This window comes from Diprion similis, chromosome 10, assembly GCF_021155765.1.
Source record: "Diprion similis isolate iyDipSimi1 chromosome 10, iyDipSimi1.1, whole genome shotgun sequence".
Taxonomy (NCBI): Eukaryota; Metazoa; Arthropoda; class Insecta; order Hymenoptera; family Diprionidae; genus Diprion; species Diprion similis.
The window spans coordinates 11,308,061-11,330,441 of NC_060114.1; the positions used below are offsets into that span (position 1 = coordinate 11,308,061).

Genomic DNA, 22,381 nt, shown 5'->3' on the forward strand with positions numbered 1-22,381 from the left:
ATCACCCTGAAAATGAAAACTTGACTTTTCACTAGATCTCCACGTTCTACGACGTTTTTGTCCGACAACATATCGAGAAGGAATTACCGAATTTTAATAATTTTGGTCTGAATCGACGCGGCCTTTCCAAACATAGAACCGATTAAACTTTATCTTCGATCTGTTCGACACATTTAGAATCAACTAGATAACAAAACTGATTAGAATTTGGCATCAATCGGTCTACCAATTTTTCTGTTACTCGAATGAAAGAAGCCACCATTAAATACAATGAAAAATTTCAGTTTTATCAACTCGAAACGCATGTCCAAACGAGAAGTTCTCAGGCTAACCCATCAAGTTCCGCCACATTACCCACTTCTTCTTTCCTTTATCAAACAGAGTAACATTATAAGCGGAAATTGAGGATCCAGGTGAAATTGTAAAAGGAAAAATTCTTCTCGACGTCTTCCGGGCGAATCGTTCGCCTTCCGCGTTCCTTCTTTCTTGGCTCATGCTGCAGACTCTCGTCTCTCTCTCTCTCTCACTCTCTCTCGCTCCCAATAAGTAATTCAGCACGTACGTAGGCCAATCTAGGCATTTCCCCGCGGTGTTTACGGTCGGGTGGTGAGAGCTGGTAGGTCGATCGGTTGCCCGGTCGGCGCGGAACGGAACGGAACGGAACGGAACGGAACGGAACGGAGTCGGACGGTTTGCCGAGGGTAAACCAATCATCGACGGTGTAGAGCCCCATGTTTCGCGTTTATGGTCTCTTGGCCGAGCGGCTATCGTTACACCGCGAGCGTTTGCTGCTCGCACAACCACTGCACTCACCCTTCTGCGTACATCCATCCACATTCTACACCTACGCAAACGTACCTACGTACCCCCGGCCACCCGTAGCAATTGCTAATCCGCCCCAGAAACTACCTACCCTTCACTGTTCTCTACGGCTAACGAGCCTCGCCTGACGTCATTTCCGATCGCCTGACCATCGCCTGATCCCCGAGACCTCTAGGGGTTGTTCTGATTCACTCATCAATCGTAAACAAATCGGAAACGGCGTATCGACCTCTTTTACGTACCTCGGATTCAACCGAGTCACCGTCTTCTGAGACTGAAAATATTTTAACCGATTCGCGGTATGTTAAAATGCCTGATAAACGATCACGAAAAGATTTCTTCCGAGGGTAAAAAAAAATATTTGAATCGACAAAAATGTTTTTTTTTTTTTTTCATCTGAACGGAGTCAAAATGTTCGATAATTTGCGTACAAAAAAAAAATTGACATATTGAAACATATTTACTGTCGCACGTATTTAATATTACGACAGAATCAAACTGTTTTTTTTTTTTTTTTTTTTTTTCAATATCGATTCATTAGACGTAGAAAATCTGGTCGTATAATGTTGTAATAAGTAAATTTATAAGCTTTGTTATAAAAATCGAATAAAACATTGTCACTAATGATTGGACTGAAAAAATTTTCCCTTGTTTACTGATTCCTCTCAGGTCAGTAATGAATTTCCCGAGACTTCTTGGACTTTTGATCATAAAATTACCCGTAATTGTGATGAAAAACTAAATGAATTCGGAACAATTTATCATTCTGTGTAGACGAAATACTTAGTTGCATATTAATCCATTCCCGAAAGTGCATTTGCTGTACATAAACGTTCACCTGAATAATCATCGAAATCGTTTTTACTCCCACAAATTTACGTTCACCGGGTATGAATATTAGCCTAACTTGACAGTGCGAAGAAAAAATTTCTTCAATTAAATTCGTTTACATCTGTTTGCCACGAGTGAATTGTTCATCGGATTATTATTGCTCGACTGAAACTTGAGTTTTATCCGGCACTTTATTTTTCTACGTAACATCCCGTCGGTGGGATGAAACGATAATCTTTCTCTCTCTCTCTCTCTCTCCACCAGCTTTTCGCTCCAATTTCTTCCTAGCTTCTTCCCCTTTTATCTCAAGCTTTTCTTCTCTCATCCTTGGAGCCTTCCGGAATAATATTATAATTACTCGTCGTTTGTGGTGTACAATATACGTAAATGTATAATAGAACGCCTTTTGTTTCGCTGGCAAAAGCGCGAGACGCGCTGCATCATCAAACTCTTCTCCTCTTTTCCGGTCCGCGTCTCGCTCGCTGCTCGCTCGAGCGAATCGCGAATTCGCTTGCGTCGGCGCTGCGCGCGGACGGACAGCCTACGTGAAACAATGTTACGCTAATCAGGAAAGATAAATTCGCGTTGTAAGGTATACCAGGCTCTCTCTCTTGCTCTCTTTATTTCTTTCTCTCTTCCTCTTTTCACCGCTCTAATGTATTTATCGCATCGCACTCTAACGCTCAAGAGTCTATCAAAATCCTCGGAATTATTGCGCACTGCGCCCCTGAATGAATACCTGCGCATTAGACGCCATGTTTACTGAATCACTGCAGCCTATACTAACCGAAGAACAATGCTGGTCGTTATAGCTAATTTGCTACCAGGATAATCCGCGTTTTCTCTTTTTCGCCAATTAATTTCCAGGCTCACTTTGAACTTTAACATTTCTTCGACGCTGCCTTTTTCACCTTTTACTTTTTCCTTCTTTTTATTCTCATGTTGCACGGTATACCTAATTACTCGAGATATTTCGCAACTATACTAGATCGACAACCAAACGGTGTTTTTTTTTATACCATCGTTGATTTCACTTTTTATATTTTAATCAGCTGTAACCTGATAATCAATGAACTTAAGACTCGCATTATTTCAGTCTGGTTTACTGAGTCTCGAATATTCATAATAACAAACCTAATGAATTCAACAATGAATTATGCAATAAATTATTCTCGCTGGCGAATTATTTTTATCAACCGTTCAGAATTTAAATTTTACACCTTTCAATGAATGATTATGTTTTCATGGTTCGTATTAGTCTATTAACCCACTTTGTGGCATTAATTCAACAAGTTTTTTCTCTACATCATCAACTTCATTACGATAACAATACAGATAAAAATTGAACACCGAAAAACTTAGTTTTCTTGTGTTTGGTTTTGTATTTCTAGACTTCGAAAAATGGTCCACTTCAAGAATTTACTTATTCCTGAGAGATAGTTAGTTAAAGAAAAATATTGTAACATATTCTATATCTGTAGTAAATGTATGGGGACAGCACTTTGTTGGAGTTAGATCTACAAGATTTAGAAATCCGATTAATTATACACAACAGATAGAAAATCTCCATCACATTGTTTTTCGGGCAATTCTGTGACGTCAGTTTTTCTATCGACCGGCTATTCTGGTTTAGAGGCTCGATTTCGAGGTGATTTTACGGACGCAATTGAAAGAAAACATCTTTGGTATCCATGTTTTTTATCAGTTTTTTTTTCGTTTACATTTTAAAAGTATAAAAATGTATTTTAGAGGAAAAAAAAATTCAAAATTGAAATTGTTACAGACCGGCGAAGTGTCTGTACTGGTTGAACTGATTCCAACCCTTCCGGTGATCTGAAACATAAATTTTTTGTGAATTCTCAAAAAATGAGGATGTAGATTCATAAAATGGCGTCAATGTAAAAAAAGGTCATTTTTTTTTTTGCCTCGTTTATTCAACTTTGGGAATTTTTTAAAAACAGTGAATAAAAGAAATCGATTTTTTCAAATTTCGATACCAGAATACCCTCGTAAATGTTTTCTTAACGTTTTGAAACGAAAAAGAAAATCTAAAATTATTTTGACAACACTTTGTTCACAATTACCTTTGTGGCTACGCGCAACTACCAGACAGATAGGGGAGTTGTCGAATCTTTGTCGAACGAAGAACCTCTCTCTCTCCCTCTCTCTCTCTCTCTCTCTTGAGGCAATTACCATTCACAGCAGGAAAGAGGACCGCGGCCTGTTGAAGTAGCAATCCATTCCTATTATGTATAAAGGTAGGTGCCCGTATCAAAGGAGGGAAATTCACGGCACGTGCCTCTATCCATTCCCTTTCACCGTGCAGTTGAACCATAATTTCCACGCGCTCCAGTAAACGAAAAATTTTCACCGTTACGTATCTTATACATGGAAAAATATGATAAATTATTGATATCCCGAAAACGGTTTGATTAAAAAAATTATTCATACTTTTGGCTTAGGTGTGAAATTAAAGTTGCGATGAAATATTTTTTTCTTAATTTTTGTGAACAGTTTTTTTTTCTTCCTACTTTTACAACTGCGTTCTGTGGAAAAAAATTATGGTCGTAATACTTATTATTTGTTTTACCACTGAGATATTTTTCTCCATTTGTTTTCATAGTTGTTGTGGTGACTCTGATATGTTTTTGAACACTTTTTGTGTATTTTCAAGCTATAATGAAAGGAACGCACCTGCATCTTTCCACTCGAATCGTTTAATTTCCAATCAAGCTAACGGTTATTACTGTCCTCATTTTAAACACGTAATTGTACCCTGGTTAATAGAATTCTATAAAAATGTTTTTCCAATATTTTTCGTTAAAATTGAATTTTAACGATTTTCTTGTAACTAAGCATAATACTTTTATTAATAGAAGTGTATCCCGAATTCCTCACATTCGTTCGCATCTAACGGTGAAACGGATGATACATTATACGGTATAATTGAATTTCTTTGTGAGTCAAGAACACGGATCTTAATCATTCTCAAATTCAATCAAATGTACTGTTGGATGTACTACGGCACAATATAATGATAATACGCTAAGAAACATATTATTCAGTTCGTGATTCTTTGATTCAATAAAATGAATTTTCATAGCCTTGAAGAAAAAAACAATTGAGAAAAAAAAAAAAAACAACAATTACGCTCTTAAATTGCGTAAACAAAATAATTTCTAATCAAATTAGGAACAGTTCAATTAGTCATATGAATAGTTTCATAAGAACAATTTACGACTGAAATTGTCGAAATAAATTATTTCCCGTCAATTACCGATAGTTTCAGAAAGTTTCAGAGTGAATACAAATTTTCAGTCAAGTGATTCAGGTGTCATCGAAAGTTGAATGTGTTAAAATTAAAAATTTGTGGTGAATTCGAACATACAGTGTACCTGTATACCTACCCTGCGGGAATGGGCATGAAGGTCGGGGTTGAAATTCCGTATTATAAACGTTACGACAGCGCCTAATTCCGAATTATTTGGTGGTGAAACTTGAAGTAAAGAAATCAAGCCTTGAGAAAACAACTAAGTTTCGAACGATCGAAAACCCGACGACTCAAAGTTTCGAAAATTCAAGTTCCGAATGAGAAAAATTTCAAAAAATAAAGTTACGATTGAGTAAAATAGTGAAAATCAACATATAATCATACAGCGTAGTTAACTCAACGAGTTAGTTTAAAAAATCCGAAAAACCAAAAGTCAGAATGACCAGAATTCCGACCATGAAACTATCGAAACTCCAAAACAAAGAAAGATTAAAGCGGTGAAATTCCACCAAGCCAGAAATTTACAGAACAGAAAATATTTACTCATTCGGAATTTCGATATATTTCAGATTTTTTAAATTTCTTCCTCAATTTTTCCCTTCCGGAACTTTGAGCGTCGGATTGCGGACCGTTCCAAACTTTTGAAATATCGTCAAAGTTTGATTTCTTAACTTGAAGTTTCACCTGAAAAAAAAATCCATTATCAGGCGCTTTCGTAACATTTCAAATTCGGAATTTCAACCCACCCCGAACATACAAGCGTCGTCGAACCATCGAGCCCGTCAAGCCACGGATCTATCTGGTGAACAAATAATTGCATCGATGGTTTATACAAAACATTTTTATCCCCTCTCACCCGGCTGCCCTAACAGCTTCCACTCGCAATCAGCGAGGCGTAGCCAAGCTCACTGCCTGCGTATACATAAGCGGGCGGCTCGACACGGGCCGTCATCATCGATTAGCGATTAGAACTGTTAGCACGAGGCTGCGAGGCGACTACAAACAAAGGGGCTCCCCCTCCCCTTCGAAGCAACGAGACGCGCGAACGAAGCGAGCGAAGCGAGGCGAACGCGATGCTAGCGAGCGAAAAGCGATCATGTCGGCTCTCCGTCCTTCGCCGATGACCCAGGCCTTTGTGCGCAAGCGGCCACGTCGCGTCGTTACATGGCTTACCTGCTACCCCCTCCACCCCCACCCCCAACCCCTCATCCTTCCCCGCCGCGCTCTGTGTGTGTCTATACACGCCGCCGGATACCCGCCAACTTGATCCTATTAATGCAAGCTTCGCGCTAATTAGGGTGAATTGCCGGACGACGATATACCTGCCGATCGATAGGTTTTACCCTGCAAGGGGTTGCAGGGGGGGGGGGGGGAATGGTTACTTGTACAGCCCTTGGCATTGCCGGAGAAAGATCTACGGAAATATATATATATATATATGTGTGTGTGTGTACTTGTAGATTATATGAATTTATTGGTTCAACCGGTATCGCTCAGGTTTGACAAATTGGGGGCAAACCGGGCTTTTCACACGCTCAAATCGACGACTACTGCACGCTGTGTGGAACGTGAGTTGGGTTCGTGGCTTTTCAGGGTTGTGTGACGGGGAGAGAAAGGTGATAGTGAAATTATTTTCAGATTTTTATCTTGGGGGAGAAAAAAATATGTAATAGCGTTTTTAGTACTTTTATGACGAGTTGAGAAGGCAAGTGTTGCGAGTCAAGATTTTGCTGATTTCAACTTGTTGGCTGAATAAAATATAACCGAGAATTGTTATAGCTAGTTAGTAATATTTAGGCAGTAATAATTTTGAATTATTTTTAAGAAATACAAAGGTTTCAATTCTTCGGTAAAATTGACTATCAGAGATAGTTGGTTTATATTCTTTGGTAAAACTATTCTTCCAAGAATCATGATTTTTCTGACTGACCGTATGACCTTATAAATATTCGACCATTGTTGCAATAAATTTTATTCAACTTGATCTCGTCCTCTTATCTGCACATATTTTGCAGTAATTTTTCAACGTAACTATAAAGCGATTAAATCACGTCGTAATCGGTTTCTTGGGTTTTTGTACATCAAATTAACAACAACAATAACAACATGTTATAATCCTAACGATTTTCGCATTTCTTTACAGACGGTGGCGTTCAGATAGCCAAGACGCCGCCTGCGAAACGGAAGAAACTCGATTCCGGAGTGAAGGAGGTACTTCCGGTTCTTAAGGGTGGGGGTCCGGGAGAAGTGCGGGTTACCAGTGAAGCTGAGGATGCCAGCGAGGCCGAGAGGAAGAAGAAGAAAGCGAGGACAACGTTCACCGGGAGGCAGATATTCGAGCTCGAAAAACAGTTCGAGATCAAAAAATATCTTAGCTCGTCGGAGAGGGCGGAGATGGCGAAACTACTCAACGTAACGGAGACACAGGTAAGACCTCCAACAATTGTAGTCTCAGTATTGTTATCATCATTTTATTTACCATCATCATCACTGTTCACGAGATCCGGGAAAAAGGTTTCGTTGAATCGTCAAAAACTATTCTCGCGGGGTCCATTTTTTTCAACCCACAGGTCTCATAGGTTCTATTTTGCACAAGACGGTCAGTGAATAGATAAATTATGACATTATTCAATTAATACGAATCTTCAATTTTCACGTTATTATGACGTTGTTCATCAGGCGATACAAAAAATCCGGATATTTTTTGGAATCAACATACTCGCAGTTGGTGTCGAATCTAAAAATTTATTCAATTCCGAGGAGATCCAGAAAATAAGAGAAAAGAGGAACAATTGGGAAATTTGACAGCGAAATCGATGGATAACATATAATTTTCATTGCATTTTTTTATTTTTTTTTTCATTGAACACTCAAAAATACTATTCAGCGTTGTGACGTCATGGTTTTATAATTTAAAACTAGCAATAAAACTCGATCATTTCGAAAATTTAAAAAATTCGCAAACCGTTTAGAATGAAATTTGAGTATGATTTTCCAAAGAATGCAACAAAAAAAGACAGTGAAAACTTCTTTTTTAGCAAGTTTTTCGTAATCCTATCGAATTTCAATACGTTCCTAATTTATAACACACCATTCCACCATGGTTCCATCAGAAATAAATCTAGTTTACGTGAAAGCTAAGTATCGAAATAGAACGTATACGAAATTTAATGAAAATCATTAAAAAGTTTTGAAAGACATCGTTTCGAGTGAAATGAGTGCAAATTAGTCGATCAATTGTTGCTCGTTTTTTTTAATTAAAAAGCTCCAATGAAAGGTAAAGAAAGGTCAACCACCCCTTCAAATTTTTTTCACAATTCAAAGAGTAAGCCACCCCGATTGCGAATAAATATATATATATGTATAATGTACATTTAGCAAATCATTGCATGGCGCGGTACCGAGAAGCGTATGAAAGCGTCGATTAAATAAACTGGTTTTCGAGGAGAGTTCAGGCACCCATGATGCATTATGGCCGTGAGCCTCGATCAGGTGAAAAATACCAACCGATTCCGTCGACGGTATGGCCGCAGGTTTAATTAACGTGGATTAAATGGATCCGGGCGTCGAAATTCGTTCGCGCTGCAGGTATCGAAAATTAAAAATCGAGCAAATAGTGAATGCCGTTTGTGTTCGCCATAGGGACGAGACTTTTTTCTTTATACCCTTCTTATTTTATTTATACCCTCCTCTTTATCTTGCCCTCTCTTTCTCTCTCTTTCTTTCTTTCTTTCTTTCTTCCTTCCCTCGGATTCTTCAACCGGACACAAAAGTCCCGTCCACGCGATTTGTCTCGCCTCCTGGAACACCTCTCGCGTTTCTCTCCTCGCCAGCATCCGAAGCCACAGCAGCCACAGCAGCCACAGCAGCAGCAGCAGCAACAGCAGCTATCTTATTATTAAAGGACGAGGAAAAAAGGACGAAAAAACGTACGAATGCACGGACGGGAAAAAGAAAGATCAAGAAAAGAAGGCTAAAACTGCGCCGCCGGAGAGAAGGAGTCAGCTAGAGGATGAGAGGCGGAATCGGGAAGAGGGAAGAGGGAAAAGGGAAGAGGAAAGACGAAAGAGGAGAGAGGAGAGAGGGAGGACCCAGTTAGTCGTCGACGACCTGTTCCCTGTCTTGTTATACCTGGAGGCGTGTTACGCGCGTGCAGCAGGATAAATCTAAAAACCTGCACCACCCGACTCACTTACACGTTCGACAATGTATGTAACCTGTCACCCGTTCGATCCTTTTGATCCCTTAGATCTTCGGACGATCGAATTTGCTATTCCGTCAGCGTTGTTTCCCCCTCGTTGGTATATTATGATCGTTTCTTGCCCGTGAAACACGTCGCGTTGGGGCTTAGAAATGTCGACGAAATGACTCCTCGATGCGGTATAACATCGTTCCTTTATTTATGTCAAGATAAAAAATCAAACACAACAAATAAATAAATAAAATAAAACAAAAAAACTTCGTCTTGAGACAGAACTAAACAGACTTCGTGACGTCGTCAAATCTCGATGAATCATCGCGAGCTTGAATGACGTCAGATTTTCAAAGTTGTCTGCAGGATAGGTGTGAAATCATTGTGATTAAAATTGTGATCCAAAGACTTTTTTTTAACGGACGTCAATATTTGACGAGATTTGAATTAATGTTCATAAGAAAAAAAAAAAAAAAAACTTGTCGAATACTGTATCAATCCAAACAGGAAAGAAATTTGTTTAACGGTTTAAATTTCATTTCCGTTAATGAAGTTGAAGTTTCCTGACGTGTTTCCTTAAACAAGAATAAGTGTTTTGCAAAATTATCAGTTGAAAAAAGTTCTAGTTGCAAAAATATGAGTTTCTCAGTCCTTTATGACGGTTCACCGAATATTAAATAATCTCAACGTTACGAAATATCGTGTTTTCCAAAAAATTGCATCGTTATGTTAATATTACAAACTTCAACCTCAAGATAAATTATGCATTCGAACACATTGAAAAATTTTTTTTAATTTGATTCGAGTGAAGTATAAAAAATTTTCAAATTAAAAAGTCCAAAGACGTATTGAATTAGCCTACTTTTCTCTGTAATAAACTACAATATCACCTTTTTAAAAAAATTATGACACAATATTGCGAGGGTTGAATCTGTTCCGCCGATTTCTTGCAAATTTTCATTATTGAATTATGAAACACGACGCGACGCAGAGAGAATTCCAGAAATCCGTACGTATCCACGTAACTGTATCTTTGAGACGAATGTAATCGCGGATCTGGAAGCGAATAATTGACGAGCATGAAAAGGACATCTGCCTGTGACAATCCGTCGTCTGTCGTTGACGCGCAGTTTCCTCATCCCTGATATCTGCAGAAAGAAGGGAGTGGATGAGGAAGTGGACGAATGATGATGATGATGATGATGATGATGATGATTACGTGAACGGATGGACAGTATTCATCCTTTCATACAGTTTGCAGTCTAGTCATTATCGCAATTTTATCATCATTTCGGTCCGTTTTGATCCGGTAAAACTTACAACTTCAACGATTTTGCCGAGTTTTTTTTTTTTTTTTTTTTTTTTTCCATCGAAATGCAATTAAACAGACACTTCATAGTTTGAGTAACCAGTAATCGAAAATAGAAGATCCTGCACTCCTGCACTTTAAAATAGAAAAAAAATCTCGTCATTCTTATGTCAGAAATGAAAATATTCTCAATTTTCGTCGAAAAATTTACACCCATTTTTTCTTGCCAAAGTTCAACACCGTGCGTATACGAATATATCTCACAGTGACATACCTACTCAAAGCATATGAACCGGTGTTTTCTCGTCAATAGTTAAAATTGAAAATTCTGAAAACCGTATCATCCCCCGGAAAAAAAATTTCACCGTTTTCGTGATAAAAATCTGAAATCATCGGTAAACTCCTGTAGTTGAAATTGAGTGGCCGTGTCCTGGTTTAACGAAGTCTTTACGAGCGGCCGAGTGTGTCATCTGTACTCTGAACTGAAGGGTGCATACGCATCATGTGTACATACGTGTACATATGCATATATATATATATATATATATATATATATATATATATAGTTTAATGTAACGTGGATATGATGTGCATTATGTTATACGGTATTTACACACGTATAAAGCACCCACATGCAGGAGGCCACACATGCGGACGCGTGTGTATGTTCAACTGAGGTTGTTAAGCACGAGCCTCGAACGAGCGGCTCCGCAATATTATTATCGGTGATATACGAGCCACGCCATTGCCATGTCGGGCAGCCTGCTAGTCGGCAGAGACTGCAGCGTGATAATAACTAATCGCTCGGTAATAACTGTACGTTGTAATTGTCCGAGTGTTGCCTGGCAGAGACACGCGTCGCGACTCTTTCTCTTGTATTACGATTTTTTTTTTTTTTTTATCCGGTGGAAGATGATGAGAATCAATTTTTTTTTTTTTTTTTTTCCCCCCCTATTTTTGGCAAATTTTTGTACAAGTTTGAATAGATTTTTTTCTTTTTTTAAAGACCGATGATAAAGAACTGTTGTGTTAAATTGAACCGCGGTATAAAAGTTTGTTCAAATTTTTTAACGCTCAATTGTAGACTCGGGAATTTTTTTTTTTTTTTTTTTTTTTTTCCAAGAGCAAGGAAATTTTTTTACTTTGGTTTATTCCGTTTTGTTTTTATTTAAAAAAATTATACCGTTGTCTGATTTTATTTCTACCTGCTCGTTGTCATTCGTACAAGTTCATATGTACACGTTGTATATATAGAACGAACGGTTTAAAAATTTGTTCATTCAAAAGACACGTCGATACTCAATTGCAACGATGATTTTTTAGTGATTGAAAATTAATAGCTCCGAATACGTTTATAATGGTTAAATCGCCCGGATGAAATTTGAATATCTACATTGAATACATCATGATATTTATTGAACTGACGCGCAACCGGATAAATTGAATACATTCAAATTGCCAGTCAGAATCCGTTTATCAGTACCGTGTTTTAGTACTTTAGTGCTCTACGTAATGTTTTTGACAAAAGACTGCTGTTTTTCTGGGAAAAATATTCCATATCAATTAATGAATTATGGGATGAAATGGAAGAATTTTTGTTGATTATACTTTCACGTTGGGTTAGAAAGTTTTGATGTATCTGTTTTTCATTTGAAAGTGATACCCGAAGTATAATTTATTTGCTATACTTTGAAATGGATTTCCAAAAAGCATGATTGGATTATTTAATGCCTCGTTAAAAAAATCGAACTTATCAAACCGTCGAGAGTTTGAATCATACAATTCTTTTAGCGAATGAAATATTTCATCCATGGAGAAAAATTTAAACGATTCAGTATTCAGTATTCATCAATTTTATTATGACTCTTTTCCGTTGTTGAGAAGAACTTTGCAATTGATAGACAAAACTTATTTGCCGTGAGAAAATCTCAAGTGCAGATTAAACAAGTTTAATATCGAAAACAATATTTGTAACTGAAATTTTTTATCTGCGCGATATAGTTCTTAGTAAACTTATAGTTGTTTTCGATCGCTATGCATGCGTATGAATCGATACGCGTTTCGTTGTTGATGCAGATCAGAACTTGAATTTCTTAAACGGTGAATTGCAAAGACAAAATCCTTGGAATAACAAAAAGTTAATTGCGCAGCGATAGTAGCGAGTGAATAATCGAGGTACGTGTTACTCAGGCAGCAACGTCCACAAATCCTGGCTTCTTGTTTCTCTGCTTTTGCAGTCTCTCTCTCTCTCTCTCTCTCTCGTATCTTGTTGTTGGTTGTGCTTTTCGCGCCTCGACGAGCCGCGGTAAGCTGCAGGCATAACTCGAGGTGATGGCGAATTGTGCATCGGAGGTCAGGCCGAGAAACTAGCAACGCGACGTGCCGACCGCGTGCCTGGAATGATGTTTCAAATGCCAGCCAACACTGCACCGGGCTTCCTGCTGACTACCGCATCTCTGGACGGGACCACAGATGGGTTACCCACCATGCGAACGAGTTTGGTTATGGATACGGAATTGAACCGACCAAATATCGAGATACTATGTTTTCAATCGATATTGGAAACGGTGATCGAGTTTGCAACTTGTTGTAAATTCAAAGGTAGATTCAATTTTGTCGAAAGTCTGAAGATTTCGCAATTTCACACCTGTTCCCGTGATTTTTTTGAAAAATGAATAGCCAAATCCAATTCCGCTAAATAATTCCATTTTTCCAATTCGTCGGAGTTTGATTTGGAAATCTACTTTTCCGTGTTCTACGATAAAAGTTCATACAGTAGAATTCATATGGTCTCCAAACTTTAATCCAACAGTGTTTCCAGCCTGATTTCCCATAGAATCTGGACAACACGGATTCCATAGTTTTTCTGAATATCGAAAAAGAGAATGCAACCAAAAGTTTTGAGCTAGAAGCAGCTATTTCACGTAGCATCTTATCCCCCACAGAACCGGAAGTCGATACATCGGCTCGAAAGTGGTGTTATCTCTTTCACCATTCAACCCAATGATATCAACAGCAATGTTGTGGGACCTCTAACTGAAAAGTCGAAAAAAAATGTCAAGATCCTGTAAGGGTTAAAGTTCTGCGCAGCAGGGAAAACTCATATAACCGCTCGTCACTATTCTGACCGAACATGTTTCTTCGAGCGGCTCCATAATGCACGTGCAGACACGTAATACACGTTGGCCAACAGCACAAGCCTCCAGAGCAGCTAATGAGACAGTGACTAAAAACCATTCCTCCCAAGCGTGGGTTATATCAGGAAACGGTGTTCCATACCCAGCTGGCGTATAATGGACACTCGATACGGCTGGTAGGAACACTGCGTAGGTACATGTATGTACGTACACGCAGCCGTGTGTAGTATCTGGATGCGCACATCGCATCGCATCGCATCGCATCGCACGTAGTATCAAATAATGCGGAATAACATTGTGTTACGAGGGATAACTGATGCTCGGACCATTAATTCAATTACCAATGAATGATACCTACGTCCGGTAATAATAATTAGCCGATAATCACGTGACGTTGCATATACCGCGCTGACGACGTCATGTGTACCTACGCATAACGCAAATACATAACCAGGTAATCGTATACAGATCCGTGAACACCGCGTCACCCAAGTGCCATGATGCAGAATCACGAAGAGGACGCGACTGCAGCTGGCCCCGACGTTATTAGCGTTATGACGTCATTATATCAGCCGTGGCAAATGGGCTTGTGTAGTTCGAGACGCCACCGGTCGGGGCGCCAGCATCGCTATGAGGAACGGCCGCGCGAATCGGCCAAGGAGAGGCTTCCGTTGTGCGGATGGTGAATAGAGGCAGTACAGGTACCCGGTAGGTATTGCTGGGTCGCTGAATTATACCCTTAATCATGCGAGGCATTACGCTGCGCGGTTATGTAAATTGGTTTATGTGCACTCGGATATGCCGATGCCACCGCCGTCGCATACCTGCCTGCCTGCCTGCCTCCGCGACGTCGACCTGCACTAGGAGGCTAAAGTCTGCCGGCCAATCAAAGCGCCGCCCCCGATGGGCGTCGGGACCTCCTGACCCCTCTTCACGTATGCGGTGTTTTACGGCGGTCGGATTTACTGGTGACCCTGCAGAAACGGCGATGCTGGAAATTAATGACGGATGGGCAAATTTGATGGTATAATTAATTAGCGATTTGGCACTGATTCGATGATGTGTTTGCACTTTTTTATGTCGTGATCTCTCATTGTTTATTGCTGAAGGATAATTCTTAGCGGGGCTTTTAATTGCGTTAAATTATCTATCTTTGAAGATCCTTTTATTAAACATAGGATCTTATTCAAATTAGAATTCTGGCACTCGCTGTTGAGTTCTATTGTTTGTAAATTCGACGTGAACGTTAAAAGATACGATCATAGCAGCGTGCTTTTTGTAGGATATAACAACACCTGATAATGAGAATGAAAATTTATGACAATTGTGGAGGAGTTCGGTTGAGAATAAATACCGATCGTATTATACTTCAAACTTTTTGTTCTGTGATAAAGTTTTTTTTTCATAATTTGAAACTAATGAAGAAAACTTTTACCCTGTGAATTGAAAATTTTTACTCAGGATTCGATATGATGGAAAGCGTTTTTTGTTCATAAATTAGGCTGCGGTGTACTCACATGAATATTTCGAAATGCTGATGATGTTTCCATTGGAAATGTTCTTCGTTATATGATCTCTTTGACAAGTTTTACAAACACCATAGAACGTCACTCAAATACACCTAATGCACGCAAGTTTTCTGCAACACACAGACGTCATTAGAGCATCAGTTGGGGACAGAAGTTCGTTAGCTTTCGGCACGCGGTTAGAAAAGTTTACGGTTGCCTGATTTGAAATGCTGCAGCACAGTTAGTGCAGCACTCGTGAAACTTATGCTAGACACTAAATGTCAGCAGCCACGACGGGTCTAACAATGTGTTAATGAGCGTAGAAAAAGCGAAGATTTAATCAAATTTGAGCTTGCTAATTTTGTGTTTACGTTTTAGACAGTGGATTTGAACTTGGTGCACTGAGCAGGGTGCGCCTAGAATTTGAAATTACAATCTGCGATTCTCATTCCTGCACAACTTATTCCATACGCAAATCCATATTGTTATGGCGAAAAGGGAGTTACTACTCAATTTTATTCACTGTGAAAATGCATGTATCCTTTCAGAAGATTTCACTGACCAAGGTTAAAATTGAAATGTTGAAAACTTGTTGATGTAAAGAAACTCTCACGGTATGGCTATAAATCAGGAAGCCGGAAGTATAAAAAATGAAAGGTAAACTGATCAAGTTGAAATGTTGAAAAAAAGTTGCATATCAAAAGTTTCCGAGACATTTTTTCATCGCCTACAATTCTTATGTTTCATTAAATATCCGTAGAGGAAATTACAATTTTGAATTACATATTTTAGAACCAACTTGATAAAGATATTTTTAAGCTGGTAATTTTTACACCAAAAACACATTCCAAGGTGTCAAGTGCTAACGGCTGACAACTCTTGCCACGTGTAACAGGTGCCCATATTACCATGATTTAAAAAATCACTCGAAAATTCAGTTATAAAGTAACACAACACCATTATAGATATTATTACATTGATTTATCAGTCTTAATTTGAAGGTGAGACTAAAAATGTCTCTCTCGGAAATCCGAGTCGAAGGGATCGGGGTATGCAGAGAGCAGTAATTGAAATAAATGTCATCTGTAGTCAGTTCAGTCGCCGACCTAGTAGCCTCTGACCTCCCAAGCATTGACTACTCTGGCATTCTATCGATTTCCGATTAGTTGGCTGAATAGCTTGTTAGGATTTTACGGCGAGAGGGGGCGTGGAGGAATCGCGAACGAGGCAAGCGATTTGACGCAGGCAACTCGCACACATAAATGGATGAAAAACACTCGTGTACAACACTAACTCCACACAGTGTTACCAAAGTGAGAAAGCTGGACAGCCATAGACTGGATCGAAGGAGCGGGAGAGCAGGGAAGACATTATGAAGAGAGAAAGGGAAACGGAACGAAGTTCGGGACCCAGTCAACCATCCCTGAGCTACTGGAAATCAGTTTTTGCCCCTGGTACCCGGGGCTCTTTCAGTTCTTCGAGTCATTTCTTCGCCTCGTGGCTCATCGCGTTGTCTATTGTCCGGGCTACAGGCGGGCTGGAGTTTCGATGAGCTTTTTGTCCTCGCAAGACAAGCTCGGCGCTGTCATCCTCTCGGCTTCCGACCTCTTGCTCGTCACTCTTGGACCGGGTCTAGTACCAAACCTGGACCGTTTAAATCCGAGCATCATCCTCGCAACCAATCATCTTCAAGCCACGCACGTTTGGGAGGCACATATTCACGCACACTTCTTCTTCGAATCATGCTCGGGGAAGAATAAGGCAAGAGTGGCTCTTTGAGCCAGGATTATTCCAACAACCTTAGGCTTAAAGGCTTCGTGGTGCTGAAAAGAGAAACTGACAACAGTTCGAGTGTATGGTATATCTTCATGGAATAAGATTAGATACTTTTTAGACGCATTTTTTTATGGTAGCCATAGGTGGTATTGCTATTGTGTCTATGCGACGTTTTATCGCGTATAGACGTTTGACACACGCGTATGATAAGATATAGCTATGCTACTCCATTTCTGGAAATTTGATCAGTTTAAAAGTATCTTTGTGAAACTGACGTGTGAGTATCCCATGGCATAAAAATAATGGTACCAACCTTGTAAGTTATAGCACGCTATTTATAATACGTTATTTCCACCATTATTCGCAAAGAATTTGCTATCAATCTACATTTATTTAAGCGAAACCTAAGCAGTGATCAATGCATTATTGGCACGGACGTGATCCTTATCTTATTGAAGTACCGTGGATTTAGTTTCAATCACAATTTCTGCGAGGTAGTTTGATCAGGGTGAAGGTCTGCAGAGGTAAAGATCAATGGCCAGCCTTCTATGACGCTTGGGAATTATTAGGATAATGGGGATCTAAGACGGCTGAGTGAGTGAGTGAGTGAGTGAGTGAGTCAGTAAGTGAGTGGGCGACATTAGCGTTCCTCCGGGAGATACTCAAACGATTAGCGGTTCCAGCTTCCAGCCCCAGCCCCCAGCCTCCTCCTCTTCTTCTTGGCTCTTACACAACACGCCAGAGCAGTCGACGGAAGACCCCGTCTCTCCACTCAGCTCGCCGCATATAATCGATCCACTTGGGTAACAGGATTCAACCCGTTTCGTTTCTGCCCTCGCTTTAATCTCGGCATCCCCGATCCCCGCTCTCATCTCTATTGCCTCTCGTTCTCGCCGGCCCGATTCCCCGCACCCTCTATTAATGGATATTACTGACGTCAGAGACTTGGCCCAAGGATCATCTCCAGCCTCCGTGACCTCGACAGTATTAAGCTGCAAAGTGGCGATGTAGTCTGGGTCGCGGCGGATTATGGAGTTGCCGTCGTTTCACCTCCTGCGAACTCGGCCTCTTGCATCTGTGTGGACGTGTACAATCTACGGGGACGAGCCAAATTTAAGCGTGTGCTTGTGCACACGCAGCTGTTACTACCTCGCTCAGGTTTTATGCGACCGTAAGGAGCTGACGATTAGGTCCGCAGACCTCGTCAGGACTTAACGATTCCTGGCCTGTTGAGTTATAACCGCAGCCTGACGCTACTCCGGATATAGTATATTTACATAGCCGTGAAAGTTGTAATTTCTTTACAATGCGGCTCGGTAAAGCACCTCGTAAAGCTATTGCAGAATCGCTGTATAACAATGCAGTTATCACATTGCTTGGATAGTATTTATGACAACTGTGCAACATTCACGCTTACTTTTCATTTGACCAGTTATATGTTGATACGTTTCGGAATATTAGAAACTTCTTTTAATCAGTGAGCAAAATTTTGTACAAGTAATTGTCAATTAGACTTTAACTGCGATTGAACAAATTTTATTGGCACTTTAACGCTAAATGATGTCTTAAGGCTCCGTCAAATACGCTGAATTGTAGTGGGAAATGATTTGGTCCATGATTGTACTTGTAGTTTGACTAAGAAAAGTTCGAAAAATTAACGGAAATTTCCAAATATTTGAAGCTACTCTTCGCTCGATTGTATATTATCAGTTTTCACGATAAGTCTTATGGTCAATCCACAAGTATGATCGGAAAAATCGAAGATTATAAAATACCATTTGCCTTATTTAACGAAGATATTTCGGTCAGTGATATTCCAAGCAATATCCGATTTTCCTTTGATACAGTATCGAGTATGATAAATTCAGGAATTGAGTAACAGCAGTGTATGCCTGATGATGATCAGCGACTAACCTCGCGGCTTTTGCTGCGATGATGAATCAGGACTGACGGAAATTCCCCGACTAGTCAGTGCTAGTGTGGGTGCGGTGGAGCAGTCTGACAGTTAATTCAACTCGTCTAGCCGAACCCTAGTAGCGGCTTGTTAAATCCAAGGCAACCGATCACCCTCAGTCAAGATTTTCCCAGCACTATAAAGTGGAGGTTCAGAAGTGAGTATTTGTGGTCTTCATCGTGATTCACAGTACCTGAGCCTCGCACTCTTACTGTTATATTCAATGCATCGAAGACTCAATTTGAAAAAGTATAATCACTCATTATAAACGATAAGGAGAATCGTTGAACTGACTGTTTGACGGACTGCTTGCTTTGCAAGAGAAGTAAAGGTAACGTCTCAACTTGAGCAAGAATTCGGCATCAGTATAAGGTACAATAAATCCTTGTTGAAATCCATTAGAAAGGACATGTCTTTGGTACTAGCAAACACTGCAGGATGATGGCCGTGCGGGAAATGTTTTGCGGACAATTTTTATCGATGATGGATCGAATGATAAGATGTGAAGAATCGTTTGGCGAACGAACAATTGTACATTACAAATACTCGGCTAGCTGCCTTTTGATGGATAGTTTTATCGTTATACGGCTTCACGGTAAAGCCTACCTTCCACTTACGTCCGAGCAATTACTCTCAACGACGTTATTATTAACGAGATTCTGATCACTGCTCGTGCTATTAGTGTTTCATTTTGTATTCAATCACTCATGATGGTTAAGGCGAAGTTTATTGAGTAGACATTTTTGGGCCTGATGTATGGTTGAAAGACTCGAAGAAGAAACACGCGTTTTCTTTGAAGCGTTTGCTAAATGAAGAACGTGAAATTCTTACACAGCTGTACTGACTTTGTGTTTTATCATCAAATAAAACCTTAACCATTATGGCTCAACACTTAATTAAGCCTGAAATTTCTACACGATGGTGTCATAAATTCGAGAGAAATTAGTATCCGCAGAGCAAATGATGTCTCACGTTTTGGAAATAGTATTTCAGTACTTTCTGCACACATTGAATTCATGCTAAATACGACGCTATGCCGGATTCTGCGAAAACTGAAGAGACTTCTTCAGTCATTAATCACTGCAATTCTCGGATTTCAGTTTCGAAACAAGTGAATTCGTTCATCAATCACACTTTCATTACAGTTCATTACAGTGTATTTAGAATAAAACTAACGACTATTTTATACCCGTAAGAATGATTCCAACATGGTGTTCGGTTAGAGTTACCAACCTTAATCTAGTTGCGATGTAATTTTGGGAGTGTAATTTTTTTCCTTGTATATATATATATATATATATATCTATCTCGCAGAGACGTAGTACTGGATGACCGTTTACCGAAGTGATAAATATCTCGGAATCAGTCCCGAACGTTTAGTTTAGCCGGATACATGCAGGTAGGTAGAAACGCTTGCTAGAGGCGTGATTAACTATTTAGCCTGAGCGGCGAGACGCGGTCCGACCCGGCTCGAATAAGCTAGGAATATGATAAAAGCTGACCGGCCAATGAGAAACAGGAATCTAATTGATTGCATTAGCGGTGGCTAATGGCCAGTAAGTGATATTCTGACTCCTTTCGTACCGGTTGTTAGCAGGAAACTCAGCCACTCTGTTTCTACTCGCTGCCTTCTACAGACGAATATATAGTGTATACCCTGCAGCTATATAGCTTCGGAGATCTCCACGTTATGCTGACCCGTAAACACGCTCGTGCAGTTCAGAATATACCTTATTTATCCTACAGGGCATTCCGTATCAATTTGATCTGCAAAACATTTTATTAGAGATTCAAGTCAAGCTACAAGGGCTGAGTTTTGGTTCAGGCACGGAATGCCTTATACGAAGAATTTCAGTCATCGTAGCGAGGAGTGCGAGGCTTACGATTGACACTACTGAATGCCTTATTAACGAGGCAAATCATTGACTTGTTAAACTTTCGCGCTCAAACTTGAAAGCAACGTTCAAAACTGTGATAAAAATTGGACACCCTGTACGTACGTGAATCATCTATATCTAAAAAGAGAGGGCTCGCTTAGATGGTAACAGTTGGTCACGAAACACGGGTGTGTAGGTTCTTCTTCTTCTTCTTCTTCCACCTTCGCCACCTCTTCTTCTTTTTCTTCTTCTTCTCTTTCTCCTTCTTTCACTTTTCTTCTTCCTTTTATTTCTCTTCGCCTTTTTTCTTTTATTATACTCAGAGGCACTTACAATCAGCTGGCTTCTTCTTCTTGCGGCTACCGAGCCGCAGGCGCTGAGCTATTCTTCGTCTGACAGTTCCTTAATTTGATCCGTTGATCTTCCTTCGATTAAAAACTCTTGCTATGACCAACGTAACCCGTCGAATCCGACATCCCAGATCCCTAGATCGATGCGATGGTGCTGCCTTTTCGGCGCCCTTTGTGGCTCACGAAGTCCCTCAGTTTCCATTTGATAAGTGAAACGTGAGAATGATGAAAAATTGAAGTGGTAATTGGTATGTAAATTCGTTTCCAAAAAAACAAAAAAATAATAAATTCGTTTTAACTCCAAGCATCCACCAAGGATGGGGTGATTTAACTACGCTTACAAATTTTTGTAAAAGCTAAAAGCAGAAACGACATAAGTTGAAAGACATTGAAATTTTGAAGTTTGAAATAAATTTTATAATTTCCTTTTAAGAAATGTTTTTTTTCATCAACAGTATTTTTATTATTATTTTACTTTTATTTTTTGACGTTTCATTCTTTCACTTCGTCTTCGTCTACGAGCACTACTTTTTATCTAGTAACTGCATTCCGTTTGATTTGTGGACGTGTGGGTATGAAAATGGACAAAAAATATATCGGGAAAAAGTGTATATGAAAGAAAGATACTTGATTGAGTACAATGCCTTCTTCTCGCCTTTGGACTTCAGAAGTCTAGACGTTTTGAGTTTCTCTTATGCGGCATCACGACTCTACGTGGTATTCATGTCGCGTAGTGCTAACGAGGCGTAACAAAGGACAGTCCTATTGGGGCGCACTTTTTCTCTGAATTACTGAAAACTGTGCACCCCTACGATTCAAACAACGAATTCGATGCTTGCCCAAGATGAGATGAGGGTTCCAATCGAAACGAAACGAGCAGGCATTCAATGCAGTGCAGTATACCCGCATATCACCGAACGCCAACTCCGCCATTGCCGAATTTATCACCTAATAGAATGCTGCGATAAGGAACACCGCGCGGTAAAACCTCCTCCTCGTCCTCGTCGTCATGTTTCTATTTGAAGTGGGAAAGTTTATAGGGTCGTATACAATAGCAGGCATCAAATTTAACGTGTCGACAATCGAAGTTTATCCGGTTCCAAAGAGGATCAAGTGTTAATGAAATGAATCGATGACACGTGTTTTCTGGTTTTGCTACAATATAACAAACTTTTGGATACTGATCGTGTATAATGACGCAATCAAATTTCGGAACCTCTAAAATCTAGTCGCATAACTTCATCGTCGTCTGTATCTATGCACTTACATTGGGAGTTTCCTGGAGTACCAGGACTGCTCTGGATCACCTGGAGCTGGTTACCATCTCGCTTATTGTTGGCGTATGGCTGTATGG

At 39.8% G+C, this 22,381-nt stretch overlaps 1 protein-coding gene across 1 annotated transcript in view; it reads left to right on the forward strand.

Moving 5' to 3' along the window:
• LOC124411005 overlaps positions 1–22,381 on the forward strand; it is a 195,151-nt gene that overhangs the window by 33,319 nt on the left and 139,451 nt on the right. The window contains exon 2 of the mRNA XM_046889814.1: positions 7,068–7,351. Coding sequence (XP_046745770.1) covers positions 7,068–7,351 — 284 coding nt within the window. The remainder of the gene's footprint in view (positions 1–7,067; positions 7,352–22,381) is intronic.